The 20,962-nt window shown below is 38.9% G+C and overlaps 1 protein-coding gene across 5 annotated transcripts in view; it reads left to right on the top strand.

The window, feature by feature from the left end:
* The window catches only part of REPS2 (RALBP1 associated Eps domain containing 2), a 138,805-nt gene that overhangs the window by 54,268 nt on the left and 63,575 nt on the right, over positions 1 to 20,962 (top strand). For 3 of the 5 annotated variants that reach the window (XM_067566093.1, XM_067566092.1, XM_067566089.1), the window contains exons 4-9: positions 1,677 to 1,803; positions 6,217 to 6,314; positions 11,588 to 11,723; positions 13,606 to 13,669; positions 15,482 to 15,624; positions 19,467 to 19,561. In XM_067566093.1, the coding sequence (XP_067422194.1) occupies positions 1,677 to 1,803; positions 6,217 to 6,314; positions 11,588 to 11,723; positions 13,606 to 13,669; positions 15,482 to 15,624; positions 19,467 to 19,561 (663 nt within the window). The remainder of the gene's footprint in view (positions 1 to 1,676; positions 1,804 to 6,216; positions 6,315 to 11,587; positions 11,724 to 13,605; positions 13,670 to 15,481; positions 15,625 to 19,466; positions 19,562 to 20,962) is intronic. The other 2 variants (XM_067566094.1, XM_067566091.1) reach the window with 1 other exon arrangement.

Raw genomic sequence — 20,962 nt, 5'->3', positions numbered from 1 at the left:
CCGACAGTGTAGACAACATACCCCTTATTAGGGCCTTTTATTCTTTGCCCCTTCTGCTTCACGTTGCAAGTTTAGCTTCTGGGAGGAATTCAATTGCACATCTCCTTTTTATGGGAGAAGGGGAGCAATCAACAGTCTTTTCTCTTATGATGTTACCAGTGGTTTGTTTGGTGTTTATGAGCCTTCTTTTGTTGGGCAGCAGATAACACCTCCTGTAGTATTTCACATTTGGTAATGCCTCTCTCCTGACTGGTGATTTACAGTTACAGAGCAAACACTTAAATATTACCTTATAACATGGGCTACAGATATCATAAGTGAGATTAATGCATGCAGCAATTCACAAAGTCTAAACACTAACCACACATTTATAATTCTAATACCTATTTTAACAACACTAATACACAGGTGAGGCAGACTGGTTCCAGCTATGTATTTGTTATTGTCCAGCTGAGGCTTAGGGGCCTTGGCATGAGCTGGCAACTGGTCTGCCAGTGTCACAACTCCTTGTTTTTGTGTTGAGGAAACCTACCATATTCTTTCCCCTCTAATTTCCTTTGAGGTGGTACACCAGACTAGTGTTCTAGAAATCCACCCTCAGTGAAATATTCTTCCATTAATGAATCCTATTGCCACTCGGGCCTTCTGAATTCCTAATTAAAAATAGCTGTATCATAAAGAGAACTATGTTGTCTGTATCTATGAAAGCTGAGAATGAGTATGATGCTTACATGCTTATAAAAACAAGCAGTCTCACAACTCCTGTTATTTGCATGACACTTCCCTTTGCCTGACATCTTCTCATTTTATATCATGTTATATGCTATAAGCTCCTTAGGGCAGACCATGAATATATCTGTAGGGCACATGCACACTTGTGGCACTACAGTATTAGTAATAACAAACTCGGCTGAGGCTAACCATTATTAATGAGTTAATGGGACATGCACATATAGAATAATGAAATTGGAAATAAGGTTTCAAATATCTGTTTTCTATGAATAATTTCATTCTAGTAGAGCATTGCCACCAAACCTATAACTCTTCCTAGGTTACATTTATTGCCTCAGTGTTATACTGTGAAGTAATATTTTTTTTCTTTTTATATAGTAAATTATTTCAGGATTATGTCCTCTACCACAGCTATCTGCATGCCTCAAGGAAAAAGGGAACAAACTCCAAGTTAGATTTGATAACATCTACAAAACTACTTCCCACAAAGGAAGTCCCCAGAATACTTAAAATAAATCTTTGAATTGGTGCTTCTAGTTATTTTTTTTTTTTTTTGCCATCTTCTAAAATGAAAAGTATTTTCTTAAATGGAGAATGCATTCAAACATTTAAATACAATATGTAAATCCAAAGATACCGAGTAATAATAATAATTCAACAAAAATATTTCTCCAGACACATATGCAAGTAAAATGTCTTAGAGTTCATTCTGACATTTTGGGATGAGCACTGCTGTATTTTACCCCCAGAACGAAAGCTCAACACCAAAGCATCACTTTACCATCTTCCATTTTTAATCACATTTCTTTTGCAAATAGGGGCATGGGGATTTTTCAGTTATTACTATGCCTTGCACATCAGGCTGCATGTGATGGAACTGGCATGCAGAATCACTCCACCTATTTCTGTAGTCAGCTCACAATTCCACTTCGTTGTTTTTGAAGCAGGAAACCAAGTCTCCTCCTGCGTCACCGATGTGTTCACCTCCTGCTTCTCCATCTAATTACCAGAGAATACCCTTGTGTTATGGCTATGGCAAGTCAAGGAGTGGGCTTGAACAGCCACATGGAGGTAAGATGAAATCTGGGACGCACGAGTCAGATACTGTTTGGTTTTTTTTTCCTACAGTGCTTCCAATTCTCAAATGCAATTAAGGAATCAGCCTAATAATTTCTGGACTTAATTACATCTCTCTCTTGGTAAATGATCCAACCATCTTTTTTTATTTTATGCAGAAGATTTGCTTTCTGATTATTCAGTCCTCTCTTCCTGTTTGCTTTCCAGTAAATTAGTTACCATGTGTAGATTTGTGTGCAACTGTTCACAAATGAATGTTAATACCACATTTTGGCAAGCTTATGTGCAATATATGTTAGTGATTGAATACTGTGAATAGTTTCAGTATGCAAACATGGTTTTTTTTGTATATAAAGAAAAAAACCCGCTCCTGATTTCAATAACTTCCATACTAGTTTCCAGATTTACAGTGAAGCTTTGTTTGCAAGGAAAGACAATGGTCTTCCTGATTACATAACAAAAATAACAGTAAGACGTGAATGTAAAAACCCATTGTAATGGGAACCCAGAAGAAAACAAATGATCACAATATAGACACTTTGGTCTTGTTCTTGCCTACATTAAAGTCAGTAGCATACTCTCATTGACTTGAGTACAGGTTATTTTCTAAACTAGCTTTTGGGGCAGAAGCTGTATTTACTCTATCTTCGTATAGCATCCAACAGAAGGGATGCCAGTCCTGATTGAGGCTCGTAGCTGCTGTTGTAATATAAATGATTGATAAGAATGGTAATGAGTGATCAATAGATACTCTGTTACATATAAAGCATAAAATATATCCTCATTCCATCAAAGGGACTGGACAGCTGATGCGGGTAGAGCTGATTGGGAATCTTCTGCCAAAACTGTTTTTTGTTGGAAAACGCCAATTTGCTGAAACTGAAACATTGGGTGAGAATGTATCCACTTAGCCTAAAAAGATTTATGAGGTCCAGGATAGAATTTCTGGACAAAGACAAATTTCTGGACAAAGAGAACACTACTCATCCCAGAAAAGCCAGTTATTTGGGGCACTCACCTGCAGTGTGGATGATCCAGGTTCAAGTCACCTCTCTGCTTGTTTCAGGAAAGGGATTTGAAGCAGGGTCTGCCACATCCCAAATGAGTGCTCTAATCACCAGACTATAGAGTCAGTCTCTGTCTCTGGTCCAGTGAATATTTAATAACTTACACAAAGTGGAACAGCTCTAACTGGAGAGACTCACCCGAAAATAACCAATGGATCAGTGGCCAGGCCACCTCTCCTGTGATGCGGCGGACCTACATTCAGGTCTCTGCTCTGAATCAGGCAGGATCTCCCACATTCCAGGAGAGTCCCCTAACCATTTGGCATTTCTGGAGTGGGTGGGTGGCTCTCTTTCTTGCTCTCATTTTCGTAAAAAATTTAAACAGGTCTTGGTTTTGTCCTGATGTGGAATGGAAGAATTTTCTAAATCTTGGTACTGTTTGTAGGACAGGAAAACCATTTCTCATCCAGCTCTAAGTGTGGGTATCATGAGTTAACGTGCTCTCTGTGAATGAGGAACGGGATGTTCTGGTCCTTCAACTATTGTCCTGAGTTACAAATGATTCACTAAACTCAGCTGGTGGTAAACATCAGCAGTCTAACACAATCAAATGGACTTTTAGTTTAAGGTTTGCGTTAGTGCTGACTGATAGTCACTTGTTAGTAAGTAGACTGTCGTCCACCTTGATATGTTAGTTATCCACATATAAGCCATCACAAAGCAGTGATGTCTGATGTTCAAAAGAAACACTGCAGGAGGAATTCCCTTCCACTGTACCAACACGTGCCCTGTTCCAATCCATCAGCCACATGACAGGAAGGGACACATCCTGGATTACAAGTCTAATGCAGTGCAATGCAGGAATTAATGTCAACAAGAATTGTAAAATTACTAGAAATAGTGATTCTGTTTTCCCATGGCACAATCCATTACTTTCATGCACTCTCTCCCCCTCCCCTCCCATCAGATCATAGGATCTTGTAATGAGTGCTGAATGTCCCAATCTCTGTTTGTTTAACTTGCTTTGAACAGTAGTTTATACTTCAGTTTCTGTGGAATTCTTTGTGGAGCAAGGTGCTATTCGAATTGAGCAAGGGTTGTAGAATTAGGTCTAATAGGCATGTCAGATTCTTCTGAAAATTAATACAAGCAGTCAAACATTAAGATAATAAAATCCTGTGAGGCCGTGAGCACCTTGAGCACTAAAACATGTCCTCCCGAAAGGCATCCAGTCTGAATCTGAAGACTCTTGATGTCTTCTTGATCTGAAGACATCAAGAGTCTTCAGATCAAGACTGGATGCCTTTGTAGAAGATATGCTTTAGTCAAACACAAGTTAATGGGCTCAATAGAGGGTAAATGGGTAAAATTCTATGGCCACAGTTATGCAGGATGTTAGACTAGATGATCCAATGGTCCCTTCTGGCCTTAAAAATCTAGGAATCTGTAAACATTCCAGTTTAATTGAAGACGTGTTGAGAACACGGAATGCCTTTCTAGAAGGGCCTACAGACCATTGGGTTTGTGTATGCGTGTGTGGTGTTAGCTTCCCAAAGTTAACCCGTTTTGTACTGCTTATGCTTAATGTGTTGTTCAGATAATAGAGATCCTGGCTCATTGAACACTCAGTTAATTCGCCCTCACCTCCAGTAAACCTCTAGCTGGATATTAATGCATTTTATTTTCTTGTTAGTTTTTGAAAGTTCTGTTGGTGGTAACCACCTAACGGAGCCCCATACTCAGGCTCCAAGGGTTGCAGTGTATTTCACAACTTCCTTTCCGTCTTTTCCCTGACATTAAAACACATTTGTAAGGGAGAAAACTAGATACCAGCACAGGATAAGAATAGAATAGATAACAGCACTGGGGATTAGAAACATAACTTTAAAAAGCAATCTGCTTAGTAAGATTTTGAGTTTCCTTGATTTTCATTTTTCAGGAGACTAAAATTTTACATAAATGATGCTGAATAGAATTAGAACAGTGCTACATTTTGAATATTTTAGCAGCAGAAGTTGCATTTCAAAATAACAGACGTGAAGAAGGGCTCCAAAGTGCCCTGCTTCTATCTAGTTATTTATCTTTATTAAAAACACGATTGTTCTTAAAATATGCATTTGTGTCACTGGGTCCTGCTGCAGATGGAATGGAAGTCTCCTCACCTTAGGAAAATTGAAATTATTGTTGCTTTCTTCACTAACTCTAGTCCAGATCCTGAGAGGTGCTGAGCACCTGCAACACCATCAGGATCAGGACTTGTCTGTTTTGAAATTGACATTTGGATTTTAAAAATAAAAGATATATTCAAGGTTAGTGGTTTACCTGGTGTGTTGATGACCTGGAAAAAAAAAATCAAGTTTGGAATTTGCTTTTCATCAAATATGTCTCAAATCAAGAAGTGATGATTCAGTGTCTGTGTGTTTGTGAGGGAATTAGCAGTTTTAATACTAGCCATTTGGGTTGTTTGTCATACTATTCTGCTGCTGTAGTTGGTATTCTAGTTACTCGTCTGCCTCTTAATGTGCACTAGACACAGGTAGAGGGTGGAACATTTAGACATTGCCAAATGCATAATTTTATAGTGCAGTTTAACTATTATTTTCTCATCTGTATTTGCAATACCTACTTAGGACTCTGGAAATATCTCCCTTTAGAGCCCTTTTCTGTTTCCACTCAGCAACTGCTGAATTTACCTGAAATTTATGGGACTATTTAGTTTAAAAGTAATTTTGGCCTCTAGTATCTTATCCCTACTAAGCATCTTTTTTTGAATAAGAAAATCATCATTGATGATGTCAGCACATCTCCTAGAAGAGCAGGAAGCAAAAATCTTGGGGTTTTAAGAGCCCCCAATAAGGGAGCTCATTGTTTCTTTTGTTTTCAGTGTTCTGGTGAAAAACCTAGGTATTTGGGATCCAGAAAATTTTCCAGGGTCAGATTTAAACAGTTTTGTAACAGATCAAGTTCAATGTCTAATGCTCTTCCTTAGCAATGGCCTCTTTTTAAAAGATAGATTGAAATAATAAAAAAGTGGGGAAAAAATACACTTTTTGAAAACGACAGTTGGGAATTTACTACATTCATTATTTAGCTGATTTACTGTTTTAGGGCTGCTGCAGGTTGTCATGTAAATATGCATTTCAACAACTGTTAAAGCAAATAATGCCAATCTGATAGGATGAAATGACAACTTCTATTGTTAACGCATAACTATTAAAGAAGAGAAACGATGAACTAATAGGAGGCAAGCACATAGTTAGGGCTTGGATAAGGGGACAGAATGGACAGTAGTACAGAAATATTAAACTTAATGAACCTGTGTTGTAATGCTTAATGTCTACTTTGAACTGATGGAACCTTATTGATTCCTCTGATTTTTTTTTTTTTTAAACTTTCATAGTTCCTTATGAAGCTAGACATTCTACACACCAACAAGAAGGACCAGCCATGGGAAATTATGGATCCAAATCTGCACTTGTACATTCCTCTCTTAATCGGGTAATGAATTGCATGAGGCTTAAATAAATATAAAATAAAAACATAAAAAGAACAAAATACATTAAGTTTTAGTTCTCGTCAAAGTGACTTTTTATTTAGGACACTACTTATCAGTGACACACAAAACTGAGGCTCTGACCCTCTAGTGGTGCTTTTTGAAATAATTGGGGATGTTAGTCCTAGTAACCTAGACAAGTTCCATTTTGAAGAAATCATGACTGAAATCTCCCTGAAGTTTTAGCTGAGTAAAGTATTCTTCATTATTTTTGCTTTATATATCTTTGTAGCAGGCCACATGGCCGGGCCCTCCTGTTCACCTCCACAGGTTTCACTCCCCTGGCATAAAGGATTCACCACACCTTGCTTGTTTGCAGTCACCTGTGCTTCTTTATTTAAAGTGCATACAACTCATTCCCAGTTCCTGCTCCAGGGACTCTAGGGGCTCAGTGTTTTGCCTCACAGTTTTTCCCTGCCCTGCTTGGCTACCCTTCTTCTGGTTTCCTGTGCTGGCCTATTTATCTCCAGGGGCCTGGTCACCAGCTGTTCCCCTTTTCCTTAGGTCAGGGCCCTGACTCAGCCTAATCAGGGCTGCAGCTGTTACCTGTACTGTCATAGCTCCCTGGGCCAGGGCCAACAGAAGCAAGTGAGGGGTTTTTTACCCTCTGCTCTGTCACAATCTTCATTTTGTTTCTCTTCTGCAAAGGTTTCTTCCTCATCTCTACTGCCAGGCAAATACAGTCTTTATTTTGCAAGTAATAATGGAAAGGAACACGGTGGGGTTCAGTTAAGCCCAAATTTAGGTTTTATGAAAACTATGTTTTACAAAGCTTAACACACATAGAAATGTTTTCAAAAATTTAAATATAAAAATTCTTCCACTGATTTGTTTGTTTGTCTAAGTAACAACACTCCCCTCTGGTATTTGCAGCTCATGGATGGGCACATCCTGCTAGTGTAGGAGTTTAAAGCAAAACTGACTGGAAAGCAATTGAAAATGAGTAGTCCATTTTTATTGTTTAAGATGAGTGAAAGTCAAAATGTAAGCAAACAACATAAATAGTGAAAAATTAGATTGAGATTCTTAGATGATCAGAAGTGAAAGAATTTTAAGGTATCAGGACACAAGGTGACACAAAAAAAAACCTTTCTTTAAAATATATGAATTTAATTGAGATTTTTTTCCTTGATTTAGTGTGTTATCCCTGATATTCTCACACTGCCATGACCTGATGTCCAGCTCCTGTCTAGGAAATCATTCAAATTTGTAGACCCAATTTACAGTCTCAATCATCTCAAGCCCGATAAAGATGATTAGGCTGGATGTTTTGTTTGCTTTGCTTGAACTGGTCCAGTGTTTCCCTGTTGGTTTCAAAACCATAACTCTGCTAGCTTTCCAATTTGTCCGTTGTAAATTTGATTATTATGGCAACAGATTTTTGTCCTAAGATAAAATCTTGCCATGTTTACCAGCAGAATTGCTTTTATTTAAATGAAAGTAGCTCTTTTTTTGGCTGTGCTCTCACTTCCTTTACCCCATAAGAACAATATGAGGCATGGCTTAGATGTTTTGGGATGGAATGAGTTTTTCAAGCAGACTCAGTTTTCCCCTTCCCCCTGCCCATATCTACTTAGTACACCATGGACTGCAGCTCCTGCCAGAATTATTAATCTTTTATATCTTGCCATATTGATTAGGTTGTGTTCATATTTTTTATCTGTACAGGCAAACATGGTGTACTGTAAAGCCTATTTGTCAATGTTCCATTTATGCATTTCAATAATTCTGCACCAAAGAAATTCTACAAAGCTTTCCTGACCTCCATCACATAATAGGCAGGGGATAATTTTGAATGCTTCCTTTTGTTTAAAGCTTGCCAACTATATCTATATTTTGTAGACAAGTTTTGAAAATAATGCACTCTAAACTGGAGCAGAGTAGGTTGACCTAGAATATTCCATTTCTGCTTTGTTCTGCTACTTACATTCTATTTTAAACTTCCTTGAGGAATTGGGACTATGCTTGCTTGGTTTGAATAAGGTCAGTAGTTTTCATTGTTTCAGTATTGACACCATTTTTTCCTAGGATTATGTAGAAATTACACAGAATAACATAGCTGTTCAACTAAAGTAGCATGAATGAGAAAATTGTAGAATGTAGTGTTACGGGGATCAAAAACACCAATGAAGAGAGGCAGAGTTGGCCTTTGACCAGTCAGCTTCTCTTCCTCTTCTACCTCCTTGGTTCAGCTGTTGCTCTGATTCAAGCAATTACTCTTTTGCCACAGCTCGGCTGCTGCAGAAAATAAATGGAAGTGGCACTCCATACGGAAATCCTACCTGGTGTATATGGAGAATTCAGATCAAACATGTAGGAGAGAATTAAAATACCTTTGTGGCCTGTCATTGGCCATGATGATGATGATATTTTTTGTAAATCCTTTCCATGTTGGATCTTAAAGAGCTTTAGGAAGATTAGTTACTAGATCTAGTCAAATATTTTTAATCAAAACTCTTCTTCAATGCAAAATGGCTTTTTGATAAAACGGTCAGTTTTGAGAAAGGATAAGACGATCAGTGTACTTGTTATTACTGGGGTGGTAATCAGAAGTGTTTAACTAGCTAGAGCTAGTTAATGGGAAGCAAACAGGTATTTAAAAATGAAGTGGTTGTGCTCTATAGTGCATCTTTTAAGGGGTGGAGTTGGTGGTAGGCCATTGATTGGAGAAGTCCTGTGTGTGAGCGGAGTATGTGCAGGACCATTTGTGTCTAAATGTTTGGTACATGGCTAGGGCCAGCTGTGGAATTATACTAACAAGTATGATTTCATGGAGCATTAAGTTCTTCAATGATTTTTTCAGATGACTTTGTCATCTTTTAGGATTTTGTAAAGAGGAACTTCCAAAGAGATGGGTGGGATGGAAGTTTCATTTTCCCAAATGCGCCTTTGTTTCAGGGATAGTAATACTCTACAGACCACTATAAATGGGTAAAATATACATAATTTATCAGAGTGCACCCACACAAATATTTCAGTCAGTAACAGCAAGTCAGGCAAGAAAGAAACACATGCCGCAGCTGCATTAACAGTAGAGAGAGACTGACAACTGAGTCTGTTTCACTGACTCCACAACCAAAGGCTAAAATAAATAGCAGTAACACATTTATACTCCTTGCCTGGTGCCTATCCAGGAGTCCACCGGTATTTGTTGTCTGTAAACCTGTGAGTAAACTGAACTGTCTTTGCTCTACCTCAAAACCTAGGAAGTCTTGCTGCAAGAAATTATTCTCTAATTTCACAAAGAAGATATCTGGTCCATTGAGAGCATCAGCCTGACACAGGACCAGAAACCTAATGTCCCTCTTCTGAGAATTCATCCCAGTGACACAAGAAGTAATAGAACTGCTGATAGCAATAAGCGCCAGCACTGGTGACTAGTTGTAAAAGAGCAGGCCCAAATCCTTCTTGAGCTGCCAATACAGTAGCGGTTCTATGTTAGTACTGCAAACAGCGTTGCTGTGAGGCTGCACCATTGTCTGTATGGCACTAAGCTATGCAGATTCCTGGAGCTCTGGGGCATCAGGCTGAAGTCTAACATACTTCAAGCATGTCGAGCATCCAAACGGTGTACCAAGTTTTGAGTCCAACTTTGATGAAAATTTCATGACTACAAAACATTTCTAATAAGATACTGCATGCTTGAGTTACAAGCTCAGTGTCCTGGTTCTTCTGAGTATTTTTTAGTTGGATTTTTCACATTCTGTTTATTTTGTTGGCTGTGTAAGATATATATATTAGATATATTTCTTCAGATTTCTCACTGTGGTCACCCGTGGTGCAGCTTCACCAGTAGAACCATATGTGGGGGAATTTCTATAGACCAGATTGACCACTGGCATTTTTAGCCACCAAGTTGTCTAATCATGCTAAGAGCAAATCTAGATAACATGGTGTTTAAAATGCCAAATGCCACCAGTGAACTGTTCATACTAACACCTCACCAATGGCAGCAGTGGTGGCCCTGGTACATTGCTTTGCCGTGTAAAGGTGTCCCAAAGTGGGTCTGAATTACACGTTTACATGTTAGGCCTTAGTACAAATAGGAATAAAGCCCCATGACTTTTAGGGTTGTTGTTTTTTAAAAATAACTAGTCATATTTTTTGTTCCCCGGACTGTCTACTACTGAGCAAAACTGAATTTTTTACAAACTTTGCTCTATGGAAGAGTGACATAGGTCTGTAAGCAGTTCTAAACTATGGTTTCATTAACATTAAACAGTTTTAAAATAATGTTTATTGAACTGTAGACTTTCGCTAGAAATAATATAACCACAGGACTTTGCTTTTTTTTTTTTTTTTTTTAAATCAATGTTTAATTTTTTCTTCCCCCTCCCCCCCCCCCCCCAATATGGCAAAACCTCAACTGAATCATGGGAAAGAATACATCTAAAACATCCTGCAGTTTAAACCAATAAATCTCACATCATTTCAAACTAGCACAAAGTTCTGTTTTGTTATGTTTCCTGTTTTGGGGATCTTTTAGCACATTTTAAAAAACAGTCATATATTTGAGTCTGAGCAGGTTGACTGCCAAGCCAAAGGAGTGGTTCAAACTTTGCTGGAGTATATAATTTATTCTTTCATACTTTCTCTTTTTGTCATGCAGGTCAAAGCATTTTAAACTTTGCATCTTTCTGCCATAAGAGTAACACTCACAACATTGACATCTCCTTTGATGCAAACAGACAAACAAACAAACAAAACCTGAAACAAATCAACCTTAAAAAAGTAAATAAATACAATTAAAAACAAAAAAGCTAATCCAGTCAGAGTTTTTACCCCAAAAATAGAGATGTGTCAGTGACTCCATTAAGTTCACTCAGACTTCACTGTTGTTATCTATTTTATGTGGAAGGCATTCAGATGCTATGGTGATGGGCAGCAATATAAAACACCAAGATGGGGTGATAGATCTTAGTGCACCTCTTGTTAGAGTGATCTTTTTACCTTCAACAGTACTTGGGTTTGCTTTTTATTTTAGCTTCATTCATGTGAAGTTCATGATTCATGAAGATTCATCCTGTAGTTCTCTGAGCAAAGGGCATTTATAATAAGTAACAGATATTAATCAGCTTGAGCCTTTCTGCTCCTTTCTGCTCTGCTCTTTATAAAATGGGCCTGCTGGATGGGCAAAGTGACCCTGACTTCTTAAAATGTCTGTGTGTGCTGCCTTTCCCCACACTTTTGCAAGTGACACTTTGCCCTGTTTTTGAAGTCTTTTTCAGTAGAAAAGGAACCACAGGACAGCAGTAATTACCCAGATGACCCCTGGAGGATAACAGAGGAACAGCGGGAATATTACATCAACCAGTTCAAATCCCTACAGCCTGACCTGAACTCTCTCATTTCAGGTAACATTTACTAAATAATATATATGTGCAGCAGAACAACCAGCCTGAAAGGCCTGAAAATTACAGCAAAGTACAGTACATAAAGTGAAAGCTTCTTGAATTATCTTTAGATCAGGTTTGTGCCCCAACAGGGTTGATTTACTTTTATTTTTTAAAGAAGTAACAAAGCAGTGGTTCCCAACCTTTTTAGTAAGGCAACCTACCCATTGCATTTTGTCTCTTTTTTGCAACCCTCCCAGGGTCCAAATTTGTGGGGGGCCCAAAAATATAGGCCAGCGTCCTTCTCCTTCTCCGCTGCCTCCTCCTCACCCCACCAAGGGGGCACCAACCACCCACATCAGCACCTTCTGAACCAGCACCTCAACTCTAATCCTGGTGGGCTAGGTTGCAACAGCACATACTCAAATGCCTCATTCTCCAAACCTCCCTTCTCTCCCCCAGAGCCTCCTCTCTGCACTGGGCCCATAACCCATCTTCAACCTTCCTGTGACCCACTGGTAGGTCATGACCTACCATTTGGGAATCACTGAACTAAAGCATTAAAATAATACAGTGGGTAACAAATCTTTTCTTTGAAGAATTTTAAAAAATTCTTTAAAGTGTAGTTCTACTCTTAAAGATGACTCTAAAATGGATTATGGTTTAATTGTGTATTTTAACATCACATGCTTTCTATTTACAGATAAAATATTTTTTCTTAGCTGCCAGACCTGCAAACTCACTTTGGGATCTGAGAGTCAAGCTGGGTTAATTCTTTCTTGTGTGTCATCATCAGAAATAAACATTCTGCAGGCCAAATGCTGTCCTCACTTATAACTCTGCAACCCCACTGTCTTCAGAGGGTTTATACAAGTGTAACTGATTGGAATTTAGCACACACACAAAAAATCTATTGATGATGCACAAGGAAGACTAGAGTCCAGCTAACTTTCTCTCAGCTGTGGTGGCTGCAGGGCTAAGAGGAATAAAAAATAGAAGAAAAGTATATTTGTCACTAAAATAAGTAGATATGATTCTAAATACACACTGGGAGTAGATCTCTGGAGGAAAAATGCGTGAGTTTTGCATACTAATTTTTCAGAGTAGAAATACACTACTAAAACTAAAAATTCAGTGGTGACTTCAGAAAAATATCTGCAGTTATAGGACTCTTGTTCACGCAGGGGGTTCTCAAATAAAATTTAAAATAAATTGTTTGAATCTGAAGGCAGCATTTGGGTCTTAACCTTGCCAAGTGCTGAGCTCTGGCCTGATCCATAAAAACAGAAGCATGTATTTATACTACTACTTAGCACTGCAGAGGGGTCAGCAGGCCTTTGTTGGCTGGGAGGGAATTAGATTGCTTATTGTGGAAGGGCTAGGGAGGATGTTCACAACTGGTAGTGAAGACTGTAGCAGGGTGCTTGATGGTTCCTCTCGTTTTTCTTTCATGATGGTAGGGCTGTAGCAGGCCTGGAAGCAGAGAAAGTCACTGTGGGAGCAGCATAGACAGTTTAGGGCCCTTTGCTGCCACATACACTTGGCATGTGACTAGAAGGTTTTGTCTCTGGAAAATTTCCATTTTCCTTTCTTTATATTCGTAATGATGATGATGTCAGTCAGTAATATTGAAGCATGTTTTCATCCATTAATATTTTTCCAACATGGAGAGGAGAAGTGGAGAAATTAAGTCAACTGCTCTGCCTGGCTGTCCCACGTCAGGTACTTGCCAAGAAACAAATGGCCAAACAACTATACTAGTACCCAATAATCAGTGTCTGTTGAATGTGAAATAACCAGCTGTTGATGCTGTTGCAGCTTTACACAAACATAAGCAAAATCACATTGGAAGATGAATATCAAATGCCTGCTTCACTGTTTGATAAAGCCTTGTTCTTGACAGGTTCTGTGGCTAAGAATTTCTTCACAAAATCCAAGCTTCCCATCCCAGAGCTTTCTCACATATGGTGAGTACTGTAGGGTAACCTGGTTTTAAAAGACTTTTAGCTCAAGAGTTCTTGTTAGATTAAAAAAGTGTCTTTAAAGTAATTATAATTATTGCTCTTATCATCAAAATCACTTTCAGGTCCAAGCAGCAGGGTGTGTGTTGATCTTCCTGGCATGCTTGTTATCTTCTGTAGAGCTACTCTTCTGCTCAGCAGGACTGCAGATATTTGAATAGCAATATAAATGACAGCCGTTCTTAAGAATATTGTAAGAAACATCATTAGTTCTAATGAACAGACAGATATTCCATGAAATGGTTTCGAAGAAAAACACATTTGGAATATTTTAGATGTGTTCAGTTAGCTTTATGTTTCTGGCTGTGATTTGTCAGATGAGGCCTAATTAATACCTAATTTTTAATAAGTATAGCTGCATAATTCATCAGTGCTTTATTAATGAGCCAGCACTCTTGCTTTTTAATGAGTTTGTTTAGAGACCATTACAGATGGCACTGTATTCAATAAAATTTATAAGGGTCTATATTTCCATAAACATAATGGTGCTTTGTGGTTCAGTATCGTCCTCCTATCTTGAGGAACAAACTGTTCTAAACTTTCACCAAAAATGCTGATAAAGCGAACTTTTATTTCACTATATCTATGTACTTTTATGAAGATAGATTCTAAGAAAAGCTTGCAAGAAGCTAAACATCTGTTGGGTTCATAGAATTTGCCTGGAATCATTTCAAAGCTGGTTGTGAACAATGAAAAAAGGGCTAAAGAAACATTCTCTGGGGAAAAAATGAGCACTGGAATTTAATTTAAAGGTTATTTAAGAAAAACTAGTTAACTCACTATGATAACCAAAAACATTTTATTTATGTTACCAACATTAATTGTGCTCTGTATAGCATTAAAAGAAGAAAATGTTCTTTTCTAGGAGCAATTTGAAATCTTGCATGATATAATTTATCAGGCCATGCTGCTATGCTAAAATGAGGAGCATTTCAATCTTATTCACTGAAACCGTGACTGCTTGAAACACTGTCCCTTCACTTTCAAACAGTGATAAAGTAACTATTGCTCCAGCTTAGCCATTATATTAATACTAAATTAATTCTGATATTTTCTGGAAGATGTAGTCAATGAAACTGTGTTCTCTTGCTTCTGAAATCCTCGGCTGTTGTTTCACGCTTAAACTAAAATTACCAAACAAGACTGCTAATGGGCAGTTTAACACTAACATTCCAACCTACCACCAACATTAGTTAATCCAGCTGTGCAACTCTTAAGGGCAGTCTACACGAGGTAATTAGGCACTTTCTGAAAACTGTTTGCATTAATGAGTCTGCCTGAAAAGGTATTGAAAAGGGTTTAAATGTGAGACCAACCGAACTGTGGTCAACACTGTTTGAGAAAGAAAGATTGAATTTGGCTACTCACACGTAATTTTGTGACAAATTTCAGGTTTTGTAATATGAGATAGAAAATATTGCATGATCTGGCATAAAGAGAGAGCACTTTTTTTCATTTAAAATCTTCTCAGTATTGGAATGGCAGGAATGGCAGGCTCCACTTTTCACAGGGAAATGTTTAAAAAAAATATAGTATTTTAAAAAGATCCCACTTACTTGGGAATTGTTACATGTACATAAAGCATAAATGATACACCATGGTATTTTAAAAATCTTCTGTTAAATTTTTTTATGACTAATCATTGTCCAAAGTAATTTTCCCATATACTCTGTGCGTGCGTGCATGTGTGCGTGCGTGCGTGCGTGCGTGTTTCATTCCTGCAATGGCTCAGGAAATGTGTGAATACCATGTTCACAGGGAGCTGAGTGATGTAGACTGTGATGGAGCGCTGACGCTGTCGGAGTTCTGTGCTGCATTTCACCTCATTGTTGCTAGAAAGAATGGCTATCCATTGCCAGATATGCTGCCGGAGACCCTATTGCCAGATGACCTTCAACCAGGTGAGGCTGTGATATTCCTCTAACCATTTCAGAAACTCTTCCTTCACACAGAACAGCCTTTTTTAGTAGGAGACCAAGATTTAGCTAGAAGCTGAAGAGTACTCTCAAAGCTTGATAAAACATCAATTTTTAGTTACGCTTAAAGGGCAAATGCTAAAGAAAAACCATAAAATAATTATTAAAAAGAAAAAAAGAAAGCAGGTCTCTGTGAACAAGCACGTCCTCACACTGACAGAGAGGGGACTAACAAGCTCCTCTGATCCTGTTTAGCACCAAGGAGGCACACCTACAAGGCTGCTTCTGCCTGGAGCGTGGTGGGGGTTCAAAAAGAAAAGCCTGCCGAAGGAAGGAAGGAAGGAAGGAAGGAAGGGGGGAATAAACAGAGATAAGGCTGCCCTGCCCTGTCCTGACCCAGACAGCTGAGACAGGCCCACTGAGAGGGAGACAGCAATGAGTTTCATTGCCCCCAAAACTGCATGACCCAGCCTCAGAGCAGCACACCTCACAAGGAGGGGCTGGAAGTGGAGTCCATGTAGACTAGGCCTAAAGGGCTGACCCAGAAAGAAGTTCCAGATCACCCTTGCTTCTTTTCAATTTTCCATGGACTCCTCTCACCCATAAGGGAAGAAAGAGGGGAGAGGACTTTTGTTGTTTGTTTGCTCCAAGAACCCCTTGGGCATCTGCTGGGGGCGGGGAGGGAAAGACAATACAAGGATCTGAAGTGGGACTCCTGCCCCCCCCCCCCCTCCAAAAGTCTCTGTTCTCTATAGACTGTCTCCAGGCTCCATTGAAACTATCTAGATTCTACTAACATGAGGTGTGGTAGAGTGGCAGATGATTATCTGTGGCAAATCTGGATGCCACAAGACTTTACAGATGAAGTAGGTGATTTTTAGTCTATGTGCTGTCTTGCTGTAATGACTCTTGGAGGCATATCTGAAGCAATGATGGAACATTACTGACCTGTTTTACAGGTTATCTTGAATGCTGTGTGTAGTTACTGATTTTAGCAGAGGTCCAATTTTTCTATAATTCGTTTTCTTGATCCACCATTCCTACTGTTAATATTTTACATGTATAACAGTGAGATTGCACCAGTTTGAGTGGGATGGGGATAAATGAGTCTACAATGTGTGATGTACCTTATTACTGAGGTACAGTTGAGAGATACTGACATATCTTGTCAATTTTCATTATACATTAACACTGAAGTACATACCCTTCAATTAAAAAAAATGTCCACAGCTTTCTAGGGTGAAGAGGATTAATTACTCATATTAGTTACAGTGCTAAGGGATAATATTTAAGAGCTAATAAAATCTCTATTAAATTTGCTGGCACTATATTAAAGGAGAGGAAAAGAGCAAATCAAGTTGTACCTAGAAAATTAAATGTATCAATTTATTGAAGTAATTTCTATCCAATCCCCATTCTCTACAATTCACAATCTTCATATCCAAAGGTATACACTTTTTTATGAAACATAAACCTTCAAGTTGTTCACACTGTTAGTCTTCATAATTGTGTGTCCTTATCACTGTCACCTTCATCCTCCATCCCCTAGGACCAGCTCCTTGTTTGTTATGCTCACTTCTAGTCTCTTTTTAAATTAGTCTGTAAACTCTTCAAGACAGGAATCTTATCTTTCTGTATATTATTGGTACAGTGCCTAGCACTTTAGAACCTTGATCATGTCATGATTACGGCCTCTAGGTGCTACTGTAATAGAAATAATTAGTAATAATAATGGAGTATTTCTCTGGCCACCACTATGAACCTCTCACCTGGCATGAAATAGGTTGTGTGTATGCTAAGCTAGCCTTCCTCATCTCCATGTCTGCAGTTTTTCTCTTGGCCTCCTATTGTCTTGAATTAAAACCAACTACTTGAATTGCATCCAGCTGTTCATAAATATCCACCAAGCTTTTACTAACTAAAGGTACTTTCTCTGCAAACTTGAGAACAAAAGGCTACATTTTAAACAGGTTTTCTTTCTAGCTATTGCAGAATGTTTGTCATCCTACTAATAACTAATAAAAAAAAACTTCTCAAAAATACTGTGGTATTTAATAGATAGTAAGACCCTTTCTCTAGGCTTTTTAAGCCATCTCATAGAATTTAATAGGCAATTACATATCCTTACAACAGAACTTTATAGGATAGTTTAAAAAAACAAAACCAAACCCTTTAGAATTAGTATAATTTTCAGTAAAATTATAGAGATAGAGGGTTTTTAAAATCATTTCAATAGAAAATTTCTGTGGAAACTAATGGTTTCATCCCTATTAAATTGTTTGAAACTTTTCTAGAAGGGAAAATTGGAAATGGATGGCTCAGGAAAATGATACTGAAATACAACGCCTAACACTTTTCGGTACTTCGCTAGAGTCTAATTTATGCTGCTGGTGACTGAGGGCGCCACTGTAGCACTATAATGAAGACGTTCCTATGCTGACAAGAGAGCTTCTCCTGTCAGCGTCACCTCTGTGAGAGGTAATAGCTATGCTGGCAGGAGAAGCTCTCCCACTGACAGAGCGCTGTCTACATAGGGGTTCGGGTAGGGTATAACTATGTTGCTAGGGGGGGTGGATTTTTCATACCCTGAGCGACATTATACCGATATAGGTCTGTAGTGTATACCTGGCCTGAGAGTAGTCTGATGACCTACAAGAAGTGAGTTTGTTTGTATCTATCTAATTCCTGCCTAGGTACCAATATTAAAAAGAAAAGTCATCATCACGGTTTGCACTAGTTAGCACCTTTTACTGGCAGTTTCAGCAGAGATCGAGGACTGAATGGGCACAGATAGTGAATATCTGTGTTCTTCCACCTTGAGGGGTTTCCTCCAGGTCAGAGGTGAGGAACTTTGGCAGGATGGTGGCGGGATGCTTGAATTGTTGCTGTCCATATAATATTGGATGCTAAATTCTGCGTTCTCATAACTCCATTAAGAATTTGACCCACTATGTGTTGCTTTGAAAGCCTTTCTTGAATTAAAATAAAATAAAACCCCTAAAGCTGATTGTCCTGTCTAGCAACCTAACTGAATTTTAAATTAATGCAAATTTATAAAAGCTTATTTTGTTTGGAGGAACCAGCTGCTAACCAGAAGCTAGAAACTGGATTTGTAAATTGGTTATTCTGCTTCTCAACATATTGATCTTAAGGAAAATAGGTTTTCTAGCTACCAAGACAGCTTAATGATTTAGAGGGACTGATACCTGAGGATGTTAGCAGAAGGGTCTATAGAACAGAAACATTGGTGTTGCGAATATTACCTTAACAAATTGCAGGGTTGATTTCTCCTGCTCCCAATATTTGCCTGGTTGAAAGCTATTACAGTTGATATAGACCGAAGCAAGTGTTGTGATTAGTCTTCATGCTTTTCACTGGCATTTAGTTTTATTGAGTAGTGTGGGTTCTAATAGATTTCCCTTTCTAGATAACGAAAATAGGGAGTTGCCAGTCTGCCAAATGTGTTTTGTAGTTCTAATACTCCAGTGTGTAGCCTGTAATGCCCACTATGTTGATTCAAGATCACATGGAGGAAAAGCACAAATAAAACTTCAATCTTAGTTGTTTTGGGGGGTTGAATATTATCAAAATGTGTCCTCAATTGCATCCAGTTGTTTCTACAATATATTGCCATGTACATCCCTACATACTGTTACTTTTAATACTTAAAAATAATACAAGAGAAAATGATTTTCTATACAGTACTTATCACCTTGTTATCCAGATCAATTGAAGTATGAAGAGGTCGGGAGGCAAAATAATAATCTAGTACATGTAAAATGTGTCTATTATTAAACAAAGACATGTCTCTTTGTTTTTCCCTCCAGCTTCCCTTAAGCCTAAGTGTGACTGTGCATTATTGGATTCTTATTCTGAGTCATTGCCATTCAGTCAACAGACCAGGGACTTTAATCGAACCGAGGTAAGGAAATTACCCAAGGATTATAGTTACATTAAGGAATTTACATTAGTAGGCCGCCTTGCAATTAGTGCAACATACATATTTGTGACATTGTCAAATGGGTGATCTGTTTTTAAGCTTGCCTTTTGTCCATCTTACTGTTCCTCTATCAGCAATTCATTCAGTGACTGGAGAGGGTAGACAGGCCTCTTTTCAACAGGGTGCATGAGCAACGCAGTCTACATACTCCTCTTCAGGGCTCTATCCTGTTACAAATTGGGAGTCAGTGAGTCAAATGCAGGGGGAAAGCTGAATATATTTTTCCTGTCAAGCAGGATCCGGCCTGGCTGAGGTTGGAGCAAACAATGGGAAAGAAGGTCAGTGCTGCCATGGAAGGCAATTGATCAGAGGAATCCAGATAGATTGGGGCATATTAATGCTATTGGGGATTGGATTGGCCAAAATGTTGGGCTTTGTCAGGCACAAGCTTCGTTCTACTCAGGATCTCCTAACTGACTCTGCTGCCCTGCCTGCCACCTAGGCAGTACACTCCTCAAAGATGCTTTCTTCCTGTTTCAGAGCCCCAAGCCCCACCATGTCTCCATAAATCCCATTGAAAGTGAATAAAAAGCACCTTTCTCAGCTGTTCTGATCTTTGCCCCCTTCTTCTCTGGCAACTGCTTGCCAGATTTGGTGCAAACTGTAAGCATGTGCTACATCCTCATTCTTCCTTCCCCGGTTAACTTTGGCCTTTGGCGTGACCTGAAATGGAAGGAATTGATGCTCTCCCTTTTTCTACTCCAGTGGACAGATTTTCAAAAATGCTCAGCCCCCATTCAGGTATCTAAATGAAGTAGGCAGCTATTCAAAAGTTCTCAGCACCCAGCGGCTCCCCTAGAGAACAAGAGAACAATGGGAGCTGCTGAGTGCTTCTGAAAATCTTGGTCCCTAGTTCCTTCTGGCTTCCCTGTGAGATCTGTTTCACCCATGGTCCTGCTAGGGCCACCAGCGGAGATATCGCCACCAGTCGACTGTGAGGTGATGGGCCACTGCATCCCAGCCCATGCTATCTGCCTCCACTCCTGATCATAATGCCTAGGTCTCAGTAGTAGATCAGCATATCTGCCTTTTGAATGACCCTGGCTCCTCTCTGGGTCCCAGGGCCCAGCCCTGGATAATTCAGGCCTGATGGACACATTAAAAAGAGAATTGTATTTTATATCAATTTAAGTACAGGCCAAATAGCCGAGTTAAGGAAAAAATAGTTCTGTCTAAGGAGCTTTAGAAAAGCAAGTGATCTCATGGCATTTGTAAACTTAAGAGGTTTAAAGGCCTAAAACCTGGAATAACCTTTGCTGCCTCATGGTTATTGCCATCCCATTGTGCCTGGACATATCAATTCAGAGTTTATAAGCTGTGGCA

This window comes from Emydura macquarii, unplaced genomic scaffold (genome assembly GCF_026122565.2).
Source record: "Emydura macquarii macquarii isolate MOO-44397 ecotype Brisbane River unplaced genomic scaffold, CSIRO-AGI_Emac_v2 contig_2734, whole genome shotgun sequence".
NCBI lineage: Eukaryota > Metazoa > Chordata > Testudines > Chelidae > Emydura > Emydura macquarii.
This window is presented reverse-complemented; position numbering and strand designations above follow the sequence as displayed.